This window comes from Pelmatolapia mariae, linkage group LG15, assembly GCF_036321145.2.
Source record: "Pelmatolapia mariae isolate MD_Pm_ZW linkage group LG15, Pm_UMD_F_2, whole genome shotgun sequence".
In the NCBI taxonomy this organism is placed as follows: domain Eukaryota; kingdom Metazoa; phylum Chordata; class Actinopteri; order Cichliformes; family Cichlidae; genus Pelmatolapia; species Pelmatolapia mariae.
In genome coordinates this window covers 21,083,015-21,106,876 of record NC_086240.1, presented here as the reverse complement: position 1 = coordinate 21,106,876, position 23,862 = coordinate 21,083,015, and the positions used below count along the sequence as shown (strand labels likewise).

At 37.6% G+C, this 23,862-nt stretch overlaps 1 protein-coding gene across 4 annotated transcripts in view; it reads right to left on the bottom strand.

Moving 5' to 3' along the window:
- Positions 1 to 23,862, bottom strand: part of tbc1d32 (TBC1 domain family, member 32) — a 92,355-nt gene that overhangs the window by 46,656 nt on the left and 21,837 nt on the right. For 3 of the 4 annotated variants that reach the window (XM_063495638.1, XM_063495640.1, XM_063495639.1), the window contains exons 21-27: positions 23,653 to 23,771; positions 22,173 to 22,292; positions 21,828 to 21,916; positions 9,216 to 9,338; positions 5,517 to 5,625; positions 2,107 to 2,206; positions 1,892 to 2,035 (exon numbers count right to left, since the gene is read on the bottom strand). In XM_063495638.1, the coding sequence (XP_063351708.1) occupies positions 1,892 to 2,035; positions 2,107 to 2,206; positions 5,517 to 5,625; positions 9,216 to 9,338; positions 21,828 to 21,916; positions 22,173 to 22,292; positions 23,653 to 23,771 (804 nt within the window). The remainder of the gene's footprint in view (positions 1 to 1,891; positions 2,036 to 2,106; positions 2,207 to 5,516; positions 5,626 to 9,215; positions 9,339 to 21,827; positions 21,917 to 22,172; positions 22,293 to 23,652; positions 23,772 to 23,862) is intronic. The other variant, XM_063495641.1, reaches the window with a different exon arrangement.

Below are 23,862 nucleotides of genomic sequence, written 5' to 3'. Positions count from 1 at the left end.
GCTTTAGTCGTGTCCCAGTGACCAGTGAAATTAGTTTTAGCTCTCCCATTTATATAGGTACTAAATTCAGAATAACTGCATCACACAGATGCAGAACAGTGGAAAGAGAATAACACTTTTATTTTATTTAAATAATTCCTTAGATCAGGGTGGTGGTCTCTAGTGGTGTTACTAAACAACTATTTTACACTCACACTTTATGTGTTATTTACAGTCACTTAATCACTCTGTCAGTCAACCAAATCTGTTACTATAAAACAGCAAACATCAAATCTAGTCACTTCTTTAGTCTTAGCTGCATTCGATTTATCTATGAAGCCTTTCAGGAGGCTTAAAATGTTCTTGCCCAAACTATCCTTGGCATTAAAGAAACATAAATATTTGTGACAACATGGCTTATGTGAAAGCCAATAGAGCTTATTTGAATGTGATTAGAAGGTGTAAGTGCTCACCTTTCAAGATGCATACATAAACTTTACTCCTACCATCAATCCATGCCATTAAGTAATCAACTAACTGCAGCACCGCTGGGTCCATAACTTCCTCTCCAGCAGAGCACAAGCAGTTAAAGTTGACAATTCACTGTCACCCACCATTATTCTCACTCCCACAGGGCTATGTACTCCATTTCTCACTACAAACGATAAATTACAACTACTCTTGGCTTAAAACACGGGGAAGACACGTGCATTCTTGCACTCGTCAGTAACAGCAGAGAAAGGGGAGAAAGACTTTCTCCCCTAGTATTCTGTGTCTTACTTTCTCCATCTTAACATCTCAAATACTGAAATCGTAGACATACCAGTTACACTTAGAAGCATTGTCTGTTAACAGAGACACACAGTTACCTGCTTCTCCAACCTTCTTCTTCGGTACTGAAGCATTGCAGAGCAGTTTTTTTCTGCTTTTGTCTATTTTTACATGCTTACAGTTGAACCACTGAGAACAAACTTAAAGTTAACTTTTTCAGCCAGTAAGCTCATTGGTATTCCCATCTACAATTTAAATGTGTCCCCTCATCCCAGATCCACAAAACACTCACAATCAAACCATCCACTCCACCAGCTTTTCACACTCTTTTCTTCCTTGTGTTCCTAGATATAAACTACTCCGGTGCTCTCAAACAAAAAGAGAAATCCTCCATGGGGTGCACAGTGTTAATATATGCCTTTGTCTTACTGTTTGACTCCTTTAATTTAAACCCTGCATTTTTCATCTTTTTGGTCAAATAATATTTTCCTTAAGGAGAAACTAAGAAACAACAACAGTCATTTTTTTTAAAAAGATGCTTTAAATTGCAAATCTGATGTGGCAGACAAATTTACACAGAAATTATACTGAGAACTGTCATCATTCTCCACATTCCTGGAGGCAAAGAAAATTAGCTAAAGCAAATGGAGCAGGTACACTGAAGGTGAATTAAGCTGTAGGTAGAAAATAGTTCAAAAATGACATTAATTCGACGAGCTTCTTTACAGGTATTTCTGAAATCGGTAGCTGTTACATGTTCTAATTGGTGTGACTGTTACCACTAGCCATTTCTTTCTAAAATCCACAAGTTAGTTTCCTTTCTGGTACTGTTGTTTGAAATGAAATAGCGTGAAATACATTATCACCAATCCTCAAGAAGTAACGCTCAGTCATACCCAGCACAGTTTGTGAAGTACTCTTCATGACCCTTCAGTTAGCTTTTCTATACTTTTTAAAAACAAAAAATTCTCTCACACTTTAAGAGAAACATTTTTAGTTTAAAAAGATAATTTGCACTTTTTTCAACTGCTGCGAGAGCATCTCTTCTACAATCAACACAGGGGGCAATGTAGTGTATTAGAAATGTGGTGCATTTAACTAGATGTGAGAGAAACAGAAACCCAGAGAGCCAGCAGCTTACCCTTTCCAGTTAACACGTTGGGTTTTGACGCCATGACTTTACAGTACAACGTTCGGCAGGCTTCCATCCAGCTTCCGTCATTCTTTGGATCTTTCCATGAAGACAGAAACGCACTGATCTCGGAGTCTGAAGACAGACAAAGGACTAGAGGTGGAAAAAAAAAAATCACAATAACACTAAGATATTATTAGTGAGTTCATCAATGTTCCTCCTACCAGGTGAGGTATGTAGGATGTCTGGTGGATCCAAAGTGTAGCAGCGAGGTACGGGATAGCATGAAAACCAGGGCCAGGGGTAAGGATGTTCTCCTTCTCCCTAGAGCAAGCAGATTAAAAAAAACCAAAACCTGATGCCCACTTATTACAATGTTTAATACGTTACGCTTAAATCCACACGGTTACAATGTCATGATAACAAAAACATATTAAGCTGTGGTGATTAACACTGCAAGTCCTTTTCAGACTTGCATGAGTCACGTTATTTCCATTTATTCTCTTTGTCTTACTCTGACTAAACAGCTTTTATGGCTGTTTTTCTGAATTTTTGACACATTATTATGCAGGGCTGCTAGCATTTGTTTGTAATTCAATGGAATATACTTTATCTTTCTGATGATAATGTATGGTGACAGTATTTCTGAAACACGGGAAATTATGAATAGCGTAGTGCAGTTAAACAGTGTTGATGAATTCATTACTGAGCAATTGTTTTGCTCTGAGCTGGTAGCAGTTCATAAAATGGTTGTTTATATTTATGTGCCATCACTTATTTCCCCCTCTCTTTGTTTTTTTCCCCCCTCTTTTCCTCCTTCATTTATTTCTTTATTTGTATAACCCACTGCCATTTAGTGCCGCATTCATTATTTTTCTCATTACTTATTTCTGAAGAACCATAACTTTTGGGTCATAACTCAGCATGTGACTTGCCAAAATAATATGCTCTAAATGTTAATGAAGTTTAGAAAGCAGGCCTCTTTATCCAATTGTCTGTGCCCTACACTCATGATAATCCCTGTTGGTATTTGAGTCTACCACTCAATGATGTGCTTGTCTGAAGATGTTGGAAAAAGTTGGAATGGCACACAATCTGTATGCAGCTTGAGAACTTGTAATGAATATGTGAGCAGCATGATATTGGAACTGGTTACACTATTGGCAGGCTAGTCAATTACAGAGACAGACAACTATTCAGGATCACAGTTGCCGCTACAGCCAAACCTGAAGTGCTAAATGACATGTTTGGTTTTTTTTGGGGTTTTTTTGGGGGGGGGGTATATGACAGGAAACACGAGCACTTGAAGGCACAGAGACAAATCCCACAAGACCTTGCTGTTACTGTAGGCAACAAAGTGAGCCTTTAAATTTGTGTGTCTTTACATTATTAGCAGGCTGATGGTCAGGTAAGTTTTCAATCCTGTTTGTTGGCCAGCAAGGTTACACAAAAACTACCAAGCTGGGTTTCATTAAATTCATGGGCATTCAATTTGAGTGCACCTCTAGTCACTTTCTTAAAAAGTATAAGACAGGGTTCCTCCGAGTGTCTGTCATGGTTCGGCTCATGAGCCATGATAAGTAATGGGAGAGGCACATTAAAAACTGCACAATTTATCAACCAAAAATAAACAATCACAGTTAACTTTAGAAGGTGTCTAGTCAGTTTTATCAGTGTGTCAACAGATGGATGAGTGTCTGGATGGTAGGTGTATGGTGTTGTGAGTGTGAAACCTAAAATAATCAGACTAAAGCCAACCAAAAAAATAGCACGGTGCTGGGTGGATGGACAGAGAGCAAAAGCCAGCTCTTAAATGCCCCAAGGAGACTGACCAGGTGCTCCCAGTTGTGCTAATTAACTCCAACTAAAGGAACCAGCAAACCAATACAGATGGACACACACAGCAGGCAGGGCAGAGGGCTTTCACAATACAACTGTATTTTTCGTTTGTTCGTTTTTTAAGCAAAATTTAAGATATTGCTTTTTTTGGATTTTTTTGGAATTTGACTCACAGCATTAAACAGTTTCTTTAAAATCCTAAATTACATTGCATTGTAATTAATGTAACATTATGCTATGTAATACGATACTAGATACAAAAGAAAATAGTTGATGTTTGCTGTTGCAGATCTCTGCATGTGTGCACAGCTGAGTAAAGTTGCACAGAGGCTTTTGTGCTCAGTGTTTTGCTTTTATACTGATGTCTGACTGTAAACCTCTCTGCTCATTTTATAAAGTAACTTTGCTGCCAGTATTTGTCTGTTTTAGGCAGGTATTCTCTTCCTCACCCCAACATAACACGTCTAGCTGTGCTGTTACAGTAAAGAAGCGGAACACAAAATATACTGCACGGGGCTCAGCTCTAAACATTTGGAGTAATAGACTTGTACCATTTACAGTGAATCACTTCATGTCATGCCTCTAAAAAACTTGTTTTATTCGTTTTGAAGACTTCACACAAATTAACAATTTATTTAACAGCTTTCCATTTCTTATATTCTCTACAAGTAACAGGGGAAGGGCATAAGAGAGACCTGTGAAACATGACGGAAACAATTTACACCTTCCCCCTCTTCCAAATTATCTTTCATATCCTCTCCTTGACCTCAGCATAAATTAGTTCCTGTTTTCAGTTCTGCATAAACAACACCTAAATAATTTATTTCTATCCCAAAATATGCTGAGTAAATAAGCAAATAAACCTGCAGGCTTCAAACAACTGAAGCTCTGATGGTAATCAGTAGGACACTTCATCTGTAATAAACTGTGAGTAGCAGAAGTGCAGAACAGAAGTGGAGGGATGAGTTTTTGCTCAGATTGTGACCAGAGGGAATACTGAGTTTGAGGAATGGTGAAGGGAAAAATAAAAACAAGTCAAGTCTCAGCTTATGTTGTCCCTTTGTTATTATTCTTATGGTTTTTATACTCAAAGCTGCCGGGCCATTTAGTGTTACTGTGCCTGCTCTCCCTGGGTCCTGTCTCTGTTTTTTCCCCTGTCTGATCTGCTGTATACCTAAACCTTTGTTGCCCGCTAAAGTGTGCCTTTTTTGAACTGTAACCTCCTAGCTGCAGGTTGTGTATTTGAGTCCTGCGGTGTCCGTGTTTACTGGCTGTGAAACAAAAAAAAGGACAAGATGATCCTATGAAACAATAAAAAAACAACAACAGCAGTGTTACTGGCCCAGTAGGTCCTCTCTTTCCCTCAATCCACTGTAACTTTTTTTTCCTGTTGACTTCACTCTGCAATCAGAAGCTGACTACAAAAGCTGGTGAGAAAGGTTAGCCAGGGCCAGGGGGCCAGTTTTGAAATGTAAGCTTTCTCCTGTGTGGGAAATGAGTGTATTTCTGAATCACTTTAGACCATGTTTTAATGACAGCTATAGCAGCTTAGCTGTTTCATTAAGTTGAGCCTTTAAAAAATAAATAAATAAATCTTATGTGATTTTAAATGTGGCCTCTTGGACTAAAACACTCCTCACATTCTATGGGAACGTCCCATTTGTAGAACCAATTGTGCTTTTAATTTGTACAAAAAAAAAAAAAAAAAAAAAAAAACTATTTTAAGAGGCAGCAACAGTCAAATCAGCATGTGGAAAGGTATGACTAATTCCATACAATTCAAAGGAGAGCTCACCTCTTGCAAGTCTCGAGGAGGGAGCCTCCTCTCAGATGGTCCTCCAATGACACTAACACGAACCAGCACATGGTTCCTCTCCACTGACAGACTGTCTATGATGATAGTCCTGAGAAGAACAGAGAAGACTGGAGGTTATTTTACTGACATTTATTAAATCAAGTTAAGTTTCAGGACGTTTAGCAACCCCTCTTTGAAGGGAGGTTAAAGAAGAGCTCAGCAATGAGCATGGAAATCAGCCTTGATGTCATGCAGTAGTTTGTATACCATAGGGATTCCTAGTTATGACTTAAAGAGAAAACATATATAAATATAAAAGGAACTTTTGGCCAATTATGTCCACATGGCATGTGCAATTACTGAAATAACATTCCAAGGCAAGATTACCCTTCAAATGAAAATGGAACCACACTGGAAGTCACTCTATGCGTTTTTGATATTCAAGTCCTGTGAAGTACTTTTCACAGAGTTTGAAGCCTCTCAATAACTTAAACTGTACACTGCTGTGAGGCAAGTTAGAAAAGATAGCAGGGTTTTCAAGTTAGAAATTCAGATTAGATCAGAGAATATTCCAATTATAAAGGCACTTCAGGATTGAAGGGTGTCAGCCATGCTGGATAGTTCTAACAGCTGCAGCAATTTGGACTTGAAATGAGTAATAAAAAGGACTGTTCTCTTATACGGTGCTCTTTCTGGGTGCCTGCTTGGCACAAAAGGGAATTTGCATACATTTTTAAGCACGAAAAAAATATATATACACCCTCATGGCTAAAAGAAGTGTAGTAAAAGAAAATGATTGATAAATCCTGGTGTTATTCATATTGAAAAGGTCAGAAGCAAAATATGAATAAAGAGACGGGCAAAAGAACTACAACAGAAAAAGTCAGTCATGAAATGCCAAAAATGTTACGTTTAGATGACACTGAATGGAGAAAAAGGAAGGGGATAAAAATAAGATAGAAAAGAAATGGTAAGCTCATGATGACAATGAGAAAAAGAGAGGAAAAGAGATCAGGAGATGGAAGGATGAATTAACGACTCATCACTCTCAAAAATTGAGCTAGCACACAGACATGCCATGCGAGCTGGCATTTCAGGGCCATTCCCATTCAAACCAACAGCAATGACTCTGCCAGCCATTACCAAGAGAAAAGGGCTCTTGAACATAGACTCTCAGAAATGGCCTTTTCCCTTTCTTTCTGCTTTATTTTATTTTATTTGTCACAAGGCAAACAAACAATTTCTCATCCTGAGCACTGATTAATTTCAAAAGTGTTCTGTCATATCAAAGTGATTCACAGAGAAACAAAAAACCTTCAAATATAAGAGAGTGACTGTGACATCTGGGTGTGCATAGAGAGATTATGAAACAACTTCCGCTGAAATTAGCGCTTGTTGTTGTTCTTCAGATTTCAAGTAAACATGCTTTTCCTGAAATGATTATAAAAACTATACATGTCTGAATTTTACAGTAAGCCCACAGACTGTAGATAAATGATGGCCACTATAACCACTGTGACACCACTCAGTGATTTGTAAAGTCCTGTTTTGGAGCCCTGACTTGACAATCTCAAGGTAGTACCCTGTTTTATCATCTATTTTACTTAATTATGGGCTCATTAAATATGGCTTTAAAGCAGCAAATGAGACTGTAAGCCCATTAGGAAAATGTCTGTTAAGGTCATATTAAAGCACAGCATAATAATGCCATTTTTTGTAGATTTATTTGGTTTTGAATGGCACAGAAGTCACCCTCTGCTTGCAATAAGAAAGAATTTAGGTTTAGGGCAAACTTTTTATTCCAGAGGTGACGTCTCTCAAGTCCTCGGGTGCCAATAAGCATTGCTTTGTCCACTGGGATGAGTCATTTATGAACACAGTGTCCTTTTTCACCTGTACCCTGCCCATTAGTGATTAGGTGCATGCTTTAATCCTAAATCACAACTTTTTCCTTAACCCAATCAAGCAGTTCATAATGTTTAAACCATACCAAGTTGTTTTAAAGCATGAATGTAACCAGTGAATGCAAACAAAAGTAAAAAAGCAAGAGATAAATGTTAAAAAAGCAAAACAAAGTGGAGAACACAAAGAGTCCAATGAGATGTAAAGCACGCCTTATTCCAAAGCCAGCATCAAAACGTAGACTTTGTAGATCTCTAAAACAGGACCATTATTTCTCAGGACCTAGTAAAGGCGTGTCACCAACACTGAAAGATGTCCCTCCCTTTTGTGTGCCTTCCTCCTGATTTGTATATATTCTTCTTGTTTGTATATACTCAGCTTGTCTGTTATTATTCTTGCTGTCCTACTATGTATATATTTTTTCCATGCACAGTTGGGGTAGAGCGCCCACAATTTTATTATACATATACACAGACAATAAAAGGCTACTCTATTCTATTGTATTCTATTCTATGTAACAAGGAGATGTGGGTGGTAACTGAAAAAAAAATCACATTATATTACACCTCTGAATGAGAAAGTGTTCGCCCTTTAATAGGCGAGCTAGCCTCATTAACTCACTAGAAGTTAACTCAACAGTTGGTTTTAGTTTTTTAAATACTGAATTGCTTATACTTTTGACTCAGATTTCAAGCACAGAAAAAAATTAAACAACAACATAGTATATGAATTGCAATAAGTAATAATATTAATAATAAACTAATCATATATTCTATCATTAGTAACTTAAATACAAACTAGTACTTCAGTTTAACAAAAGCTAAATGAACACCTGATAAAAAGACTGAACAGAATTATCACTGAACAATAAAAAAAACAAATGAAACAGTTAGGTCCATAAATATTGAGACAGTGACACAATCCTTATAATGTTCTACACCACCACAGTGTCTTTTAAGTCAAACAGTCAAGATGTCATTTAAGTACAGACTTCCAGTTTTAATTCAGCAACATTAACAACAGTTTTGAGTTGACAGTTTAGAAATTTTAGGCATTTTTTAACACAGTCCCAAATTTTCAGATGCTCAAAAGTAACAATTTTAAATATAAAGACTGTTTTAACGCCTCATGGACATCAACAAATGCTGTGTTTCCTCCCTTACACTGCTCTGCTAGACCCACAAACCAGCACCACCTTAAGTTGTTGCTGGTTTGAGAGTCTTTCTGCTTTGAGCTTTGTATTTAATAACTGAAAAGCATGCTTAGATTGACAGGAGGTGACTAAATTGACCATTGAAGGGCATCCCATTTTTATGCCTTCTTTTTTGGTGGGTTGTTTTACAGTGCGCTCTGGATCATTATCTATTTGTATTGTGAAATTCCTTAATTTTAACAATATGTATATTTGTCCAATCCTAAAGTTTTTACTCACTCTGTCTCTGTTAGATTCATTTTGGATTTCTAGCCCAATGGTGAATCAGTGATGTGAATCAATACATCACGGGACCTCATATTGACTGGTTTGATTGATTAAAGTCAACAGCTACCTGACTAAAGAGCCTTTATTTTGCTTAATTTGTCTTGGAATAACAATGAAAAGACCTCTCATGGTTATGAAGCTGCTTCTCAGTTAAATGTGGAGTAAACTGAGCCTCTGAAAATGATTGGCTTTCTTGATTGTTGATGTTGATGTACAAAAGCAAAATTACAAAAATTGTGTTATCATCCAAATATTAATGGACTAAACTCTTAAATAACTTGCCATAAATTTTTAAGCATGTGTTTATGAGTTCATACCCCTCACTGGAGTCTGGGTCAGTGACGTTCCGCATTTGACTCTGCAGCAACATGGAGCAGATGTTATATTGGCTCTCCAACAGCAGAAAGGAGTCCAGATTACAGCAGAGCACGTTAAGTAGTCTGCAGCAACACACACAAACAAAAACAGAGACATCAAAATACAGAGAGGCCTGGCAGTCTGAGATATTGTAGCAGAACAGCAGCACAGAGAAAAACAAACTGTAATTTCTACCACACTATACAGCAGGGTAAAATCGTGCAGGCAAAGACCCCATTTATTCTTTTTGTTGTCTAATTCCCCCGGCCTTTTATGTCTGCAAGTACTAGGTTGCCCAACATAATTTTTCCCCCATCAGCTTGCTGTAGCCAATTGTAAGCTTTGTTAAGTAGCAACCCTTAGGAAAGGTTTCATGGTTGATTTTCAGTTGCTGGTAATGAAGCCAGACTCATGCAGGCTGCTCAAATCCAGGAGCTTTTTGAGAAAGTAAGAAGCAGAAGCCAACGAAAACTCTGTGTTTGAGGCCAAGGTTCATGACCAGTAGAGAAAATAAGAAAAAAACAATACCAATACCAAATTTCACTTCCTCACCACTTTATCCCTTCAGCACCAAAGCTGATTTTGCATTATACTGGATTTAAGAGCTTATTAGAGTTTTCCCATATGTACGTCAAGGATACGCAGCAATAATCATAACAATCTAGTTAATGTTTACTGTCTACCTGCTCTCTAGACTATACCACTGCAATTAATTCTGCCAAAATTGGTCCCTCATATTAAATTTCCTGCTAATTGGTTTTTTCAAGATGGGATTTTCCATGCTTTATACCCGAGTAGCGAACTGAAATGCTTAAGCATACTGGCACAACTGAGAGGACTACACTACACAGAGACTTCACAAGATAGCAAGGTATAACAGGCAGAGCCAGAAGGATGCCAAAAACCGTAACACGGTATAATGAGGTGAAGTGCCAGAGAGGATGCCGTTTTCACTGCCAACCGTGGATGCCCTTTAACATCTTAATCATATATAAAATAATAAGGTCTCCGACCTTCATTTTGATGTTTTCTGCAGCAATTTAGGATATGCAAGAAAAGAAAAGTGATGTCAGTGTGTTTTTATGAAACTGTTTTAATTAGCTAATAATCCCAGTCTGCACTGCAGAATTTCTTCTTCAGTGCTAGAGCTTTTAGTGAACCAGGTTTATAAAATAAGCCATCAAAAACACTAAATTACAGAAATGTCAAAATTATTTTCAAACATTTAAAATGTCATTTCAATTTTGAAAATGCATTTGTGTGTTTATGTGCTCAGAGACGATAGGTATCTGTGGACATTACTCGGCATATTGAGTCTCTCTTGAGTGTTGTAGAACTTGTGAGAAACGCTACCTTTTTAGCAGCTGCCTCATTTCTGGACAGTTTCTTGGACTCCTGTGTGACTGACAGCTCTACTCACTCTTTCAGACAGCAGCACAGCAAGAGGCTGAGAGTCTACTGGGCCTTGTGACCTCGTCTCAGTTTGAAACAAATAAATGGAGGACAAAACCTACTTTCAGTTTGTCTACTTGATATTCCACTTTGAAGTGTGTTGAAGACCAGGTGTCGCATTAGTCTTTTTAACTGCATGCTTCTGGATGAATAACATCAGTTTACTATCACAGAAAGCAATCCGAGGCACTATTTATATAGTAGTTTTTTTCAACGGTTGCTAAATATTTTCTAATAAATCATTTATAAACTGTCTTCGACAGCAGCTAAATGTAATGCTACAAAATGTATTTTTTTACTTATTTAACCTTTATTTAATCAGGAAAACATGACTCTTGACATTTCAGTCTCTTTTGTCCTGGCCAAGATAGGCAGCAGGCCAATCAGCAGTGGTTACACAACAGTTATACAAACAATATCCACACAGTGAAAAACATGTGAAATAGAGAAACATCAGAGACTATCAGCTTAAAAGTGCCTCCAGGTCATTCAAATTTATCTTAAATTCATTAAGGGAGACCGCCTCATGAAGATTTTGTGTTTCCGCAAAATAAATATATCTAGTTACTTCAGCCCTACTAACTGCAGTGTAGATACTTCACAGGAACTATAACCTTAAAGTAGAGCCTGTACACACATAATTAGCCAATGACATGGCAGCAACTCATTGCATTTAGGCATGTAGATAGAAGAAGTTTAAACCGTTTACATTTGCATTATGGATGTGCAGAAACTGCGTGATGCTACCATGTCAATATGGACCAAACCCTTAGGAATGTTTCCATCACCTTGATGAATCTATGCCATGAACAATTAAGGCAGTTCTAAAGGAAAGTGAGTAAAGCGAGTGAACTTAAGGATGCACAAAAGAAAAAGTTAACTACATAAATTCTAAACTTTAAAGCTAAGGAAACACAAGGCATAACAAAGCCCCTGCCAGCCATTTATAATGACAGTGAATTTATGTTGTGTTAGTTAATCGTAACATGTGGTCAGCTGCTCACTTATTCCCTAGGGGTTCCCACAGCAGGTAGCTCTGCATTAGGGATGGGTACCGGTATCCGGTGCCATTATGACACCGGTTCTGACATAAACGGTAGTAACCAGACCGAAAAGCAGCGCACATTTCGGTGCTTTATTTCGGTGCTTTTTTCCCCTGAGATGTCATACACTTTGGATTCTAGCCAATCATTTTACCTTTGCAAGCATAGTAGGCGGGCCCAGGTATGTACGTTCTTTTAGAGCAGAGCTACAGAGAGTCCTGGCCCCTAGCCCTGCCAGTGTAGCAGAAATGATGACGGATGATGATGGCAGCAGCAGCCGTTCTTCTCTGGGTGAGTAGCTTAATGTTGTTCGTGTGTAATTTACGTTGAGTACGCTAACCACGTTATTAAATTAACGCATGTAAGGTGAACTAGCAAACACCGTCATAGTTACATGCGGCTGTCTTCTTGTTTGATGGCAGATACTCCCTTCACCCTGGCCAAAAAAGGCTAAAATGACCAAAGCAAAAGAGGGAAACAGCTAAACATGAGAGGTTTTTGGACAAAGTTTGTGTTTTTTTCCATTAAGTACTGCTTCCAGCCAAGAGTGATACCATATATGCCCTATAGCTGCAGAAAAGGCTAACATTGTTATCTTACAAAAAAACAGCTAAACATGAGAGGTTTTTGGACAAATTGTGTGTCCTCCATTCTTTAAGCACCGGTTCGAGCACCGTTTAAGCACCGGCACCATTTCAAAAGTACCGGTTTGGTACTGGTATTGGATAAAACCTAAACGATACCCATCCCTACTCTGCATGTTTGATTTGGATGATTTTTCCTGACACAACCCCAAAGGGATTGCTGCCTCCTCCCAGGATCAAACCGGGAATCTTTCACTTGTCAGGTGAACCTGTAAACCACTATACTATGGAGGTCGTTACTGAACAGTTTAAATGGCACGTGCCACAATTAAAGTAGCATAGTTAACTTCACAGGAACCCAAACCATGTAATTAGGACAGAAATGTATAAATGGCCATTTAGTGGCACAAAGTGAAGCAGTGGGACAGCACTAGTAATTTGGTGTTAATTGCAATTTGCAATTAAAAAAAAAGATCAGGAGAGTAAGCTAATGGCCACACTCAAAATGTGATTATTCCACATTATTTCAGACTTGTTATGCCCCTTTTTGAAGCGAGACATCTGTTCACTTCAAACGCTGTAATTCATCTCACCTCACGCCTCAGTCTTATTGTCATTCATGGTGACCACGTCTGCGGCACACTTCATTTAATGTTGAAAGACATGCGAGCAATAAAAACACCTACTTGTGACAGATGATTGCTTACTTGATGATGTGCCCACACACCTACATGCATCACAAGACTTATGTATAAACCAATTACAGCAAGCCAGGAGTAATCTGCCTGACAGCATGACTGATGAGCGTGCTACGGATCGATTAGTCATGCATTAGGTAAGATGCAAATGGTCAACTTTATGGGTGTGCTATTTGGGAGACTTCTATCATTTGAAGTCAGAGGGAGAAATCAAACAATCTAAGACATCAATATTTATATGCTGCTGCCAAATGAAATGTTACATGAATTCATACATTTTCAATCAAAAGAATCAGCAAACAAAGAAAATCTCCTGAGATGTGGCCAACAAGACTTAGAGACTGGTGTAGACCAACAACTAGCTCGTCCCAGAAACAAAGTTTTCCACTTCTGCGCACATACAGTGAAAAGTTGAGAGAAAATTAGTATCTAACCCATTCTCCACAAGTCAAAACACGTGTTAATGAGCTGCATATATTAGAGCCGCACTCTGAAAGCCCCACAGGCTGAACACCTGCAAATATCAGTTAGCAGCTTCATTTGGCCCTTAGCACCGCAAACGAGTCACAGTAACAACATGACATAAGCTGCTAATCCATCATTAAAACAAAACAAAGCAATCTCTACTGCATTTTCCACCTTAGGACTCTTTTTATGTCAACTGTACAAAAACGATTAAATGTCTTATTTCTTTTTGTTCTTAAACTCTGGTAAGAACACTCTAAAAGGTTTTCCTTTGGATTTATCCATAGACTGTACATGAAATAATATGGCTATAGAACTCCATCCTTGTATCCTTGAGGTCAATGGAGAAGTCACATGAGTTGCTAACGTGGTGGTCTTTTTAAAACGTACCACAAGTGAAAAATATCACTTCATTAACAAGGCTAAAATCTTTAAGTATAAGGGAGTACATAACCTTAAAAGTGAAATGAAAGGTTTGATAAATTGACATTAGTTTCTCATCCTGTCCACTCTTATTTTTCATTCATGCTGAAGAGACCAGTATAACTCCTGACTCTGCGAAGGCTAATTAAAGAAAATCTTAAAGGCTAAAAAGCAGCAATGTTTAACTAATGCAAACTGAGCTATAGTGATCCACCAACTCACTTTGATCATTTTAATGGGGAAGTACATAGTAATATATGATAGTATATATAGTAATAGAGCTCATAATGTTGGTTTAGAGAGCATTTTGAGTTTAACATTACCTGAATATTCAAAACACATCAGCAGGTTATGGCATGAAATGGAAAACGCGACATTTATATAATCTGTGTGACTTGTGGGCCATGTTGATGATATTATTTCATGAACGATCTGATTGTGTGTTGCTATTAATTGTGAGACAGGATTCCTTTCATTCCTTTCTGCTAAAGGTGATGATAACAGGAAGCACTCAACCAGCCTTCCTTAGGAATGAACCAGTTCTTATTGCAGCTTCCAAACAGATAATTTTGGGTCATTTATCTCAGTTAGTGATTCTTTTCGTGGGTTCCTGTTTGATAGCAGCCCAGATGTCGCAAGCAAAGCAAGGTAGCCCACCTGACACCTGATGTTGGATGGAATTATAATTTACAAAATCTAGATCAGCATGGATTTAATAGGAAACTACAAAAACAAACTAGTGATTGACACTGCGTAAGTTTTTAGTCAGTATGAGTCGCCCTCTGCAGGCCAATAGAAAGAATGCAGGTTTTGGCACTAACTGGAAGTTGCAAAAACAATTGCGTTTATATAGCAGTCCACAGGAAAATGCCCCATGCTCACTGAGTCTGTGAACTCAGTAAGCAGGTTCCTTATTAGTTTATAGGGTCAACTGATGAGAAAATAATTCTTTTAGTCAGTGTGATTGCTTTTAATGTCGCTCTTAATTGATTGGTTATTGTATATTTTTCACGTTTTTACGGGATATTGCGTTTGTTTTAATTGTTATGTACTTATGTGGTACATGTATTTTAGACTTTTGCTGCCATGATGCCAGGTCTCTCTTGAAAATGAGATTTTTAATCTCAATGAGATTTTTTTTTACCTGGATAAATAAAGGTCTACTAATAATAAAAAAAATAAAACTGAATAAAATATAATGTTAATTCTAAAAATTATGGTGATTAGGAGAATCTGTACCTCTGATCATTAGTCTTTATTTAGTAGTCTTTCAAGATACAGTAAAGACTGCAACAGCTTTGTGGTGTCCCCAAAGTATATATACAGTCAGTGACGCAGGTTTACAAGACACCAATAACCGTTTCTTTCACTGCTGGCATTTTTTTCTTTAAAGTTTTAAGATCACATTCACACTAATACTAAAATATAATCACATCATTTGAAATGTGTGAAGCTCCACAGCAGCATGTTTAGAGCCTTGAATAGGAGAGACTGGAATAAAGGCATCCAAACAATTCAGACAGAGAGAGAAAAAAAAAAACAGAGGGATGAGAGCCAGTTGCCATGACAACAAAGAGGCTTTTAGCAACAAGGGAAAGGGCTGGGGGATTTTAGCTCTCATTAGCTTGTGAAGATCAAGAGGGGTGGAAATTGTGGTTGGTTTCTTTCTTTCTTTCTTTCTTTCTTTTTTGGCTTGCTTGACAGCAGTGCCGGTGATCAGACCTGCACTGAATGTGATAGAAAAAAAGATTTAAAGTCTATTAAGAACCGAAAGTTGTGTTGTACTCCTGGAGGCTGATTTAAAACTGTTAGCGCATGAGAATATAAGCTGTAATAGTTCCAATAAGCTCCTAAGATTTGATTCTGAGAGTTTCTTTAAGGAGGTCAGTATATCTCTATTATTCTAACTTTAATATAGAATAGAAGGGTGTACATTTATTATAAGTTATATAACAAAATATTCTATACTAATATTATCTAAAAACTCTGTCGTGTTTGTAATACTCTATCATCAGAGTGGCCATAAAAAGTTTTCTTATTTTTGCTCAATTCCAAATATAGTATAATGTTTTTATAATTATTCAGCGTGTACACCTGAAGCTCACAATAGCAGTGCCCAGTAAACAGAAACATAACATTTCTCTAACATTTCCACAGTAACATTATCATATCTTTTTAGAAAAAATTATGGGTTCAGTATAAATATTGCTTTGCTTGGACTGAGTCAGGGTATTAAAGCTCAAAAGTATTGAGAGATTTGTTGAGAATATAAAAAATGTAGAAGAACACCACTTGTATTTACAAGAACCCACAGTAAACAGAGAGTAGCAGGAAACAAATATGCTGCTTCTAAAAATAGAGAACCATAAAATATACCACAATGAGCACAATTCTCAACATCTCATAATAATCTTAAACAAAACTCAAACAATGTTTTGTATGTTCCTTTCAAGTGAATGGATATCCAGAAGAGACTGGAAAAAAATAGAAGAACCACCTGAAGGTGTTATCTATTATTCATTATGTGGCATACGTGATATATCAACACCTGAGCACATTAATGAGGCTGGCTCCCCTCACTCTCTCATCTATTGTGGCCACATAATCACACAAGGTGGTAATATGTCTGCGTTTGACCTCAGGTGAATCAGAGTTTCTATTTCTCATCTGAAGGTTTACACAAAGTTTGCATGACAAGAAACTCATGAATAAACCTCATGAATACAAGGCAGAAGGCGAAAGGTGCTGCTGAGGATAATCACTCTCTGCTATTGATACCGAGCTCAGAACAAAATTAAGTAAATGTTCTTTTGGGATATCTATTTAACTTTTTTTTTTTAAATCAGACATCCAGTTGTTTGCCCGGTTGTCTGTTTTTCTTTAATTGAGAGAAAAAAAAATTTAAACTGTTTGTCTCAAAATTGAAAAAACAAAACATCTAAATGTCTAGTTTGAGCTTTAGACAGTCGTCCATAACTTTTTATTGCTGTATTTTGTAACTCTATTTATGCAACAAAAGCTACCTGGAGCAGATAAAACACAAGCAGGTGCACCTGATGCATGGAAAAGCTAATACTATCCACAATGAAGAACCCATAAAGTCTGCTGTGTGGTTTGAAGAAAAGAAAAAACTGTATTATTGCAGCCACATTATTAAAAACACAACCAGTGCACATCGTGTATGATTGTTAGACCGAGGGTTAGTCTTGTTTTTTAATAATCCAGCCATGACAACAAAGGCTTTTAAGGATTAAATTTTTAACAAGAAATTTGCCTTGGATATCTGGAGGGAATCTAATAGCTTCTTTGTAAAGAGTCACAGAAAAAAATAAAGGTGGCAAAACCAGTAATTATATAACTTAATGCTATGACGAACTGCCTGCAGCTAATGGGAAATACACACTTAGGGAGATTCACAAGTGCATAAACAATACATAACATGCATAATATGTAAATTAATCGTGTTGTGAATTAATGTACATATCAGATATTCTTGTCAATAGTTTTTTTATTTTTCAGAATAGCCTGCAGAGCTTAATTATCTTTACACTGCAGGGGGCGTTGTTGTCCACCACACAGTAATTGGGCAAGTAATCAACTCCACGCTAAACACTAAAGGTTTGAGAACGTCTAATATGAACATATAAAAACATATTTTTAAAAAAATATGTTTGTTTTTTTTATCATAAATATGTTCTATTTTGCTTTTGTTTATTTTCTGAACCCCTTAAATTAGATATATTTCTGAAACTGTCTTTTTGGAATTGCAGATTTGAAAAAAAATCTCTGTCTGGGCTTGAACATGATTTATAAATGCATGGTTCATTAAATTGGAATATTTTCAGAATGCGTTTTTATTATCTGTTAATAGCAAAATAAATTAAACCTTTTATTATAGTTTGCAGTGATTTTATTCATCCAGCTCACTTGAGCTGCATGGTGCCTATAAAATAATATGGGTTTGTCACCCCAGACTTAGTGCGTCAGTAACAGTGTAAGCCAATATATATATAAGGACAACTTTCAGATATCCACATGATGCACTGGCGCCTGCCCCTAGTTTCTGTGACAGATGTGTGTTCTAAACAGCTGTAGTATGGTCTATATCTCCTCTCTACAGCAACAAAGGGTTGCTCTTTCTGCGTTATAGCAGTGACTATAACAGGAGCCCTTCCCTTCCAGCTGCCATCAACTCTACACACCCACAATCCTGTTGTAGTGGCATCAGCCTGACTCAGCTTGCTGGATTCTGGTGCTTATAGCCCATGTTTATTTACCTTTATGTACACTGACAGTGAGTATTTATGTAATCCTCTGATGAATTTGTAAGTTTGCTCACCTACAAAGGAATGATCTAATTTGTATGGTAGTTTCATTTTAATAGATCGAAACAGAATATCAACAAAAAGCTAGAAAAAACACATTACATGAAAGTCACAAATTGATTGAGCATGTCACTGAATTAGATACATGTTTGATCCCCTACAACCCAGACAGAATTCTGGCTCCAGACTGGCTGTGTGGCCATGTAGCACATGAATTACAACCAATCAATCACAGATACTCCTGATCTTAACTCGCTTCTTAACTCGACAGAATCAATTTCTTCCATGCCAACCTCTCCACCAAGACCAAAGAGCGGCTCAAAAAAACATCAGGGACAAGGCCTGTATAAGGCTGGAATGGGCTACAAGACCTACAGCATGTGAGAAGGTGACAACTGTTGGTGTGATTATTTGAAAATGGAAAAAAACATAAATCAACTATCAATCACTATTGAAATCTTGCAACACTGACTATGTGCTCCTGATCAAGGAAGCATGTGTACAGGTCTGCCTTAAGTTTGTCAGTGAACATCTAAATGATTCAGAGAAGGCTTGGGAGGATGTGCTGCAGTCAGATGAAAACATAATTGAGCTCTCTGGCATCAACTCGATCTGTGGAGTTTGGAGAAAGAGAAATGCTGATTGTGACCCAAAGAACACCATCCCCAAAGTCAAGCACGGAGGTGGAAACATTATGCTTTAGGACTGCTTTGTGTTAAGAGCACAGAACTACTTCACTGCATTGAGAAGCCAGTTGGCTGGGCCATGTACTGAAAAATCATGGATGAGAACCTCATTCTCCCAGCCTGAACACTGAAGATGGGTCATTAATCGGTCTTGAAGCATGACAATGACCCAAAATATACCGCCAAGGCAAGAAAGGAGTTCAAAAACAAAGTCATTAAGGTCATGGAGTGGCAAAGAAACCTAAAGGATTTACAGAGTTTCTATAAAGAGAAGTGGGCCAAAATCCCTACTGAGATGTGTGCAAACCTGTTGACCAAATATAAGAAAACATCTTACTGCTGTGCTTGCCAACAAGGGTATCTTCACCAAGTACTAAATCATGTTTTGCTTGGGGCTCAAATATTGATTTCTCTCAATGATAATGAAATTTTTATTTAATTTTTTTTGTTGATATCATCTTTCTCTCCATTAATGTGAAACTAGGTGAGCAAACACAGATACATCAGATTCCTACTGTAACTAACAAAATTCCTATATGAACCCATTTTAATGAGATAAATGTTTTTTTCCAGCAGCTTTGAAGTAAACAGGTGTCAGTTTGTGATCTCATGCAGTCGTAGCTGTAGATTAACTGCTGCTAAGCCACTATCGGTTAAATCTGACCAAACCACACTACATGATATCACATAAAACTTGAGCTGTCATTTCTGCTTCTTTACTGATCAGAACTTAATGATGTAAGAAAATTAGCCATTACAATGGCATAACCAGAAGACATTCGAAAACACTTTGTATTCTTCTGTTAAATGGAAATTCTAAAAAGACTGAATTTACATAATGACTATCAAAAGCTCACTCTCTCCCTTATTCACACATGGTTTTATTCTGTTTATCTCAAATACCTCTCACATGCTTTTGCTGACATTTTCACGTGTATTTTATACATAAATAATGTGTATACTGCACTATATCTGTATTAAATATATTTTGCCCTAACAATATAATAAAACTTTTAAAAATTTGGCCCATTTTTACACTCATCTGCCTCTTTTTATGCTTCTTATTCTTACTTTTTTCTTTCTTTTACACACTATTAATTAATCAGAGGAGTGTCCTTCTGTGTAAATGCTGCTTTAGTGATGCAATTTTCCCCTCTGGGATCAATAAAACACAATTCATGTACCACGCTGTCATATCCCTTCAGGCAAAGGATAATCAGAAGATCGAATGAAAACAGAAACAGTCACATTGTGGGTGATGATGTGTTAGTAATGAGCCTTCTGGGTTCAATTGTTTGTGTGTGCGTGTGTGTGTGTGTGTGTATTTTAAACCTTTACTACCTAAGATGCCTTTACTTCCTATATTAGAGATATTTTGATGATTGAATCTATTGTTTTTACTGTCCAAATTTCTCAAGCAAACATTTACAATTAATTAACAATTAATGAGCATAACTTCAAAGAACACTGAGCTTGCTCTCTTTAGGCACACAAAATAACATAGGACATTTTTCCAGATGTTGCTTGGTTAAGGCAGTGGTTCTCAAACTGTGGGGGAGGCCCCAAAAGTGGAGCAGAGCAGAAATTTGAAGTGAAAGCAGCTTGAATGACTATAATCCTGGATATTATTTTACTTAAATTATACTTCAATACTACACATATTACTACATGTCTGGCTGTATTGCAGGAGGGAGAGCAGTTAATCTATTAATTGGAAGGTTAATGGTTCAAACCCTGGCTGCTCCACTTTCCAGGGAAAAATATTCTTGGGCGAGATACTAACTCCAAGTTGCAATGCATAGAAAGTATAGAACTGTTTGCATGAATGGGTGGATGAGTTGTAGAGTAGAGTAGAAAAGCACTATATAAGAACCAGACTATTTACCATTTACATGTATTTCCTTGGCTCACTGATTAAAGCCTGGAATATCTTTAGCTTCTGCAGTAGGGCAGACCAGAAAACGTTTGAGAGTCACTGATTTAAAGCAAGTACTCTAGTAACTAAATAATAGCATGGCAGATTATAGGCAAAGTGCTATATTTACCAAATTTAGCAAGCCACTGAAGAGCACAGAGTTTGTCAGTTACTCCATCAGTCTAGGTGGTAAATGAACAGAGCATCTTGTTCCTTTCAGTTTGCTTCAGGATGTTAATAGGAGTGGGCTGAGTGACAGGCACAGACAGAGTGAGTCAGCAAAACTCCAAACAAGCTGAAGCTATTGTGATTCACAAAGCTTTTAAAAAGGAAAAGGGATGCACAGCTGCCATCGGAGGACTGTGCAAAGACACGCATGTACCAGGGTATGTAACGACCAAAGCATTCTTTAGCTCAGACACACTGCTTTATTTCTCCTCACACACATTTACAACACATCTTTGTTGTAATGCATACCTAGCCCGTAAGATACAAAATGCAGATTTTCTCTGGCATTATTAAATCCTCTCAGCTCAGTATTTCAGTATTAACTTCAGCCTTTACTGCAAGCCAATCTCTACTTTGAACCTTAAAACTAAAATCAAATCTGAAACACCTTTTCGTTTTACAGGAATTTCTTCAACTCCTTCACCACCCTTCTCACACTGCTCTCATAGAAATACACAAGCACACACACTCACACACACACACACACACACACACACACACACACACACACACACCACACACACACACACACACACACACACACACACACACACACACAGCCCAGCTTATTTCTCTCTTATCCAGAGAAATCCTTTCATCAGCCTTTCAATGCTGGGTAATCAAAGTATAAAGAACCATGCCAGTCTCCTATTGCCAGAGGCTGAAGTGTGTGTGCAGTCACCAGGTGATAATCCGATATCGTGTGCTTCCCCACTGATGTTAAGTAATATGAAAAAAAAATATCAATCCCACCTCAGGCCGAATGTGTGACTCTCTTCATAGCGGAAGAGAGAATGAATCTTCACATCCGAATTCACGGCAATCAGTCTGTCAATCAAATCCTGTGGAGTAAAATGAGAGGCTTTGAACAAGAATGCAGCGGTTAGGGTGCAAAACGAAAACAGTGTGGAAATTTACAATGTGTAAGGTGGAGAACGTATATCAGTCTCAGTGTGAGGGGGGTTTATTTGAATGCTTTTGAAGTAAAACAAATGTGTGGGTGGTGTTTGGAGGCCAAATAAAAAGTGCAAACATGCCCTCAGATGGATGAAAAAAGAACTGCAGTGTGTGGAAAAAAAGAAGAAAAAAAACACTTACAGGTATGGAGGTTGGCATCTCCCTCAAGGTGTATTCGCTTTTGTTGGCCAAAGGCTGCCGGCCCAGCAGCTCCCACACTGACTGGGAAGAGGAGAGGAGGTTGACCAAGTACAGGAAGGACTGAAGAGAGGAAAGTAAAACAGATACAGAAGCTGTTAGAGAGAAAAAATGGATTTGCTTTTAAAGACCACTGTGAATGCATTTGTGCGCGTCATGGATTGAACAAATCCTAACACATAATAATAATATAACACTATTCAACTACAAACACTACAGATAATATGACACATACTATCTGTAGTGTTCAAAGCAAAACAAAATGTAAAAAGAATTTATGATTGCAAAGATAAAACATGCTTTACCACACTCTCAAAACTGAGTAAGACATATATACACAATTCTGAGCAGAGTGGTTGAGCAGAAACCTATTGCAGCCTGAAGAATATTAAACTACAGGAAAGCTCCCTGCGCTTTTCACTGGGTCTGGTAGAACAGGGAAAACATATCATCAAAAGCATCAAAGGAAAAAAAAAGAGAGACATTTGCACAAACGAGCTACAACTTAGATTATATTAAACAGCTTCAAAGAAACGTAAAGAAAAAAACAACATACGATGGATTTTTTTTTCTAAAATAAAAATTTCTATACTTTCATGTGTCTTCTGATGTTTCTGTGCATGTGTGTACTTCCTTATCTTCATATGTACTACCAAACCTCCTACTGTACTTAGCACAGATTAAAGCAAAGACTCGAGTGAATTCACCAAAATGCTGGTGTGTGTATATTTAGTTTTCCTTTGACCTCAGCATATATGTATAACCCACTGATAAGGCAGGCTTTAAAGTCGCCTGTGGCAGGACACAGTTTACACATCACTGGCTGTCCGTATTCACTTGGCTAGTCTCTCTGAGAGAGATGACTTGGCTGCTGTCAGAGGCCAAGCATCAGACACACACAGACAGGCGCACACTGGAGCTTCAAATGAAATGTTGAAGCTTTCCTGAGAGAAATTCTGCCAAAAACATAACTAAAAATGCAGTCTTATGAAAGTAAGGCTTATTTGCCCAGACACCCATAAACCAATCAGTTCTGAGCAAAAAAGCCTTTCTTGTTAACAAAATCACTATTGCCAGTTTCTTAAATATGAATATTCACAAGTCAGTTTTCTACATGGCTGCTGGTATCACAGCAACACATGGACCACTATTCTGAGTCCTGGGTTAATAATAATTGGAATCAATTTAATTGTAATCAATTTAAACACCTTTGTAACCAGTGAACTAAAAACATCTGTGTCTGTACTATCATGTAGATATCTAAAAATTGGGGCATTTTGGGCTCCAGGAAGTTTCTCCTTCTCCCTTTCTCCCTTTCTCCCTTTCTCTCTCTCTCTCTCTCTCTCTCTCTCTCTCTCTCTCTCTCTCACTCACACACACACACACACACACACACACACACACACACACACACACACAATACCTTAAGGCAACTCCTATCTATGGGGTCAATGGGAGTTGGTTTGGGACGGACCACTCTGACGTCGTCACTGCTGCACTCAAGAACAGACCACAGCTCTAGTACCAGGGCCCGAATAAAGCCTGAGACAGAACATGGAGAAATTTGTTGTACCAAACCTTTATTTGAAATAGCAGCAACTAACATTATTAACAGTGCTTTAATAAATAAACG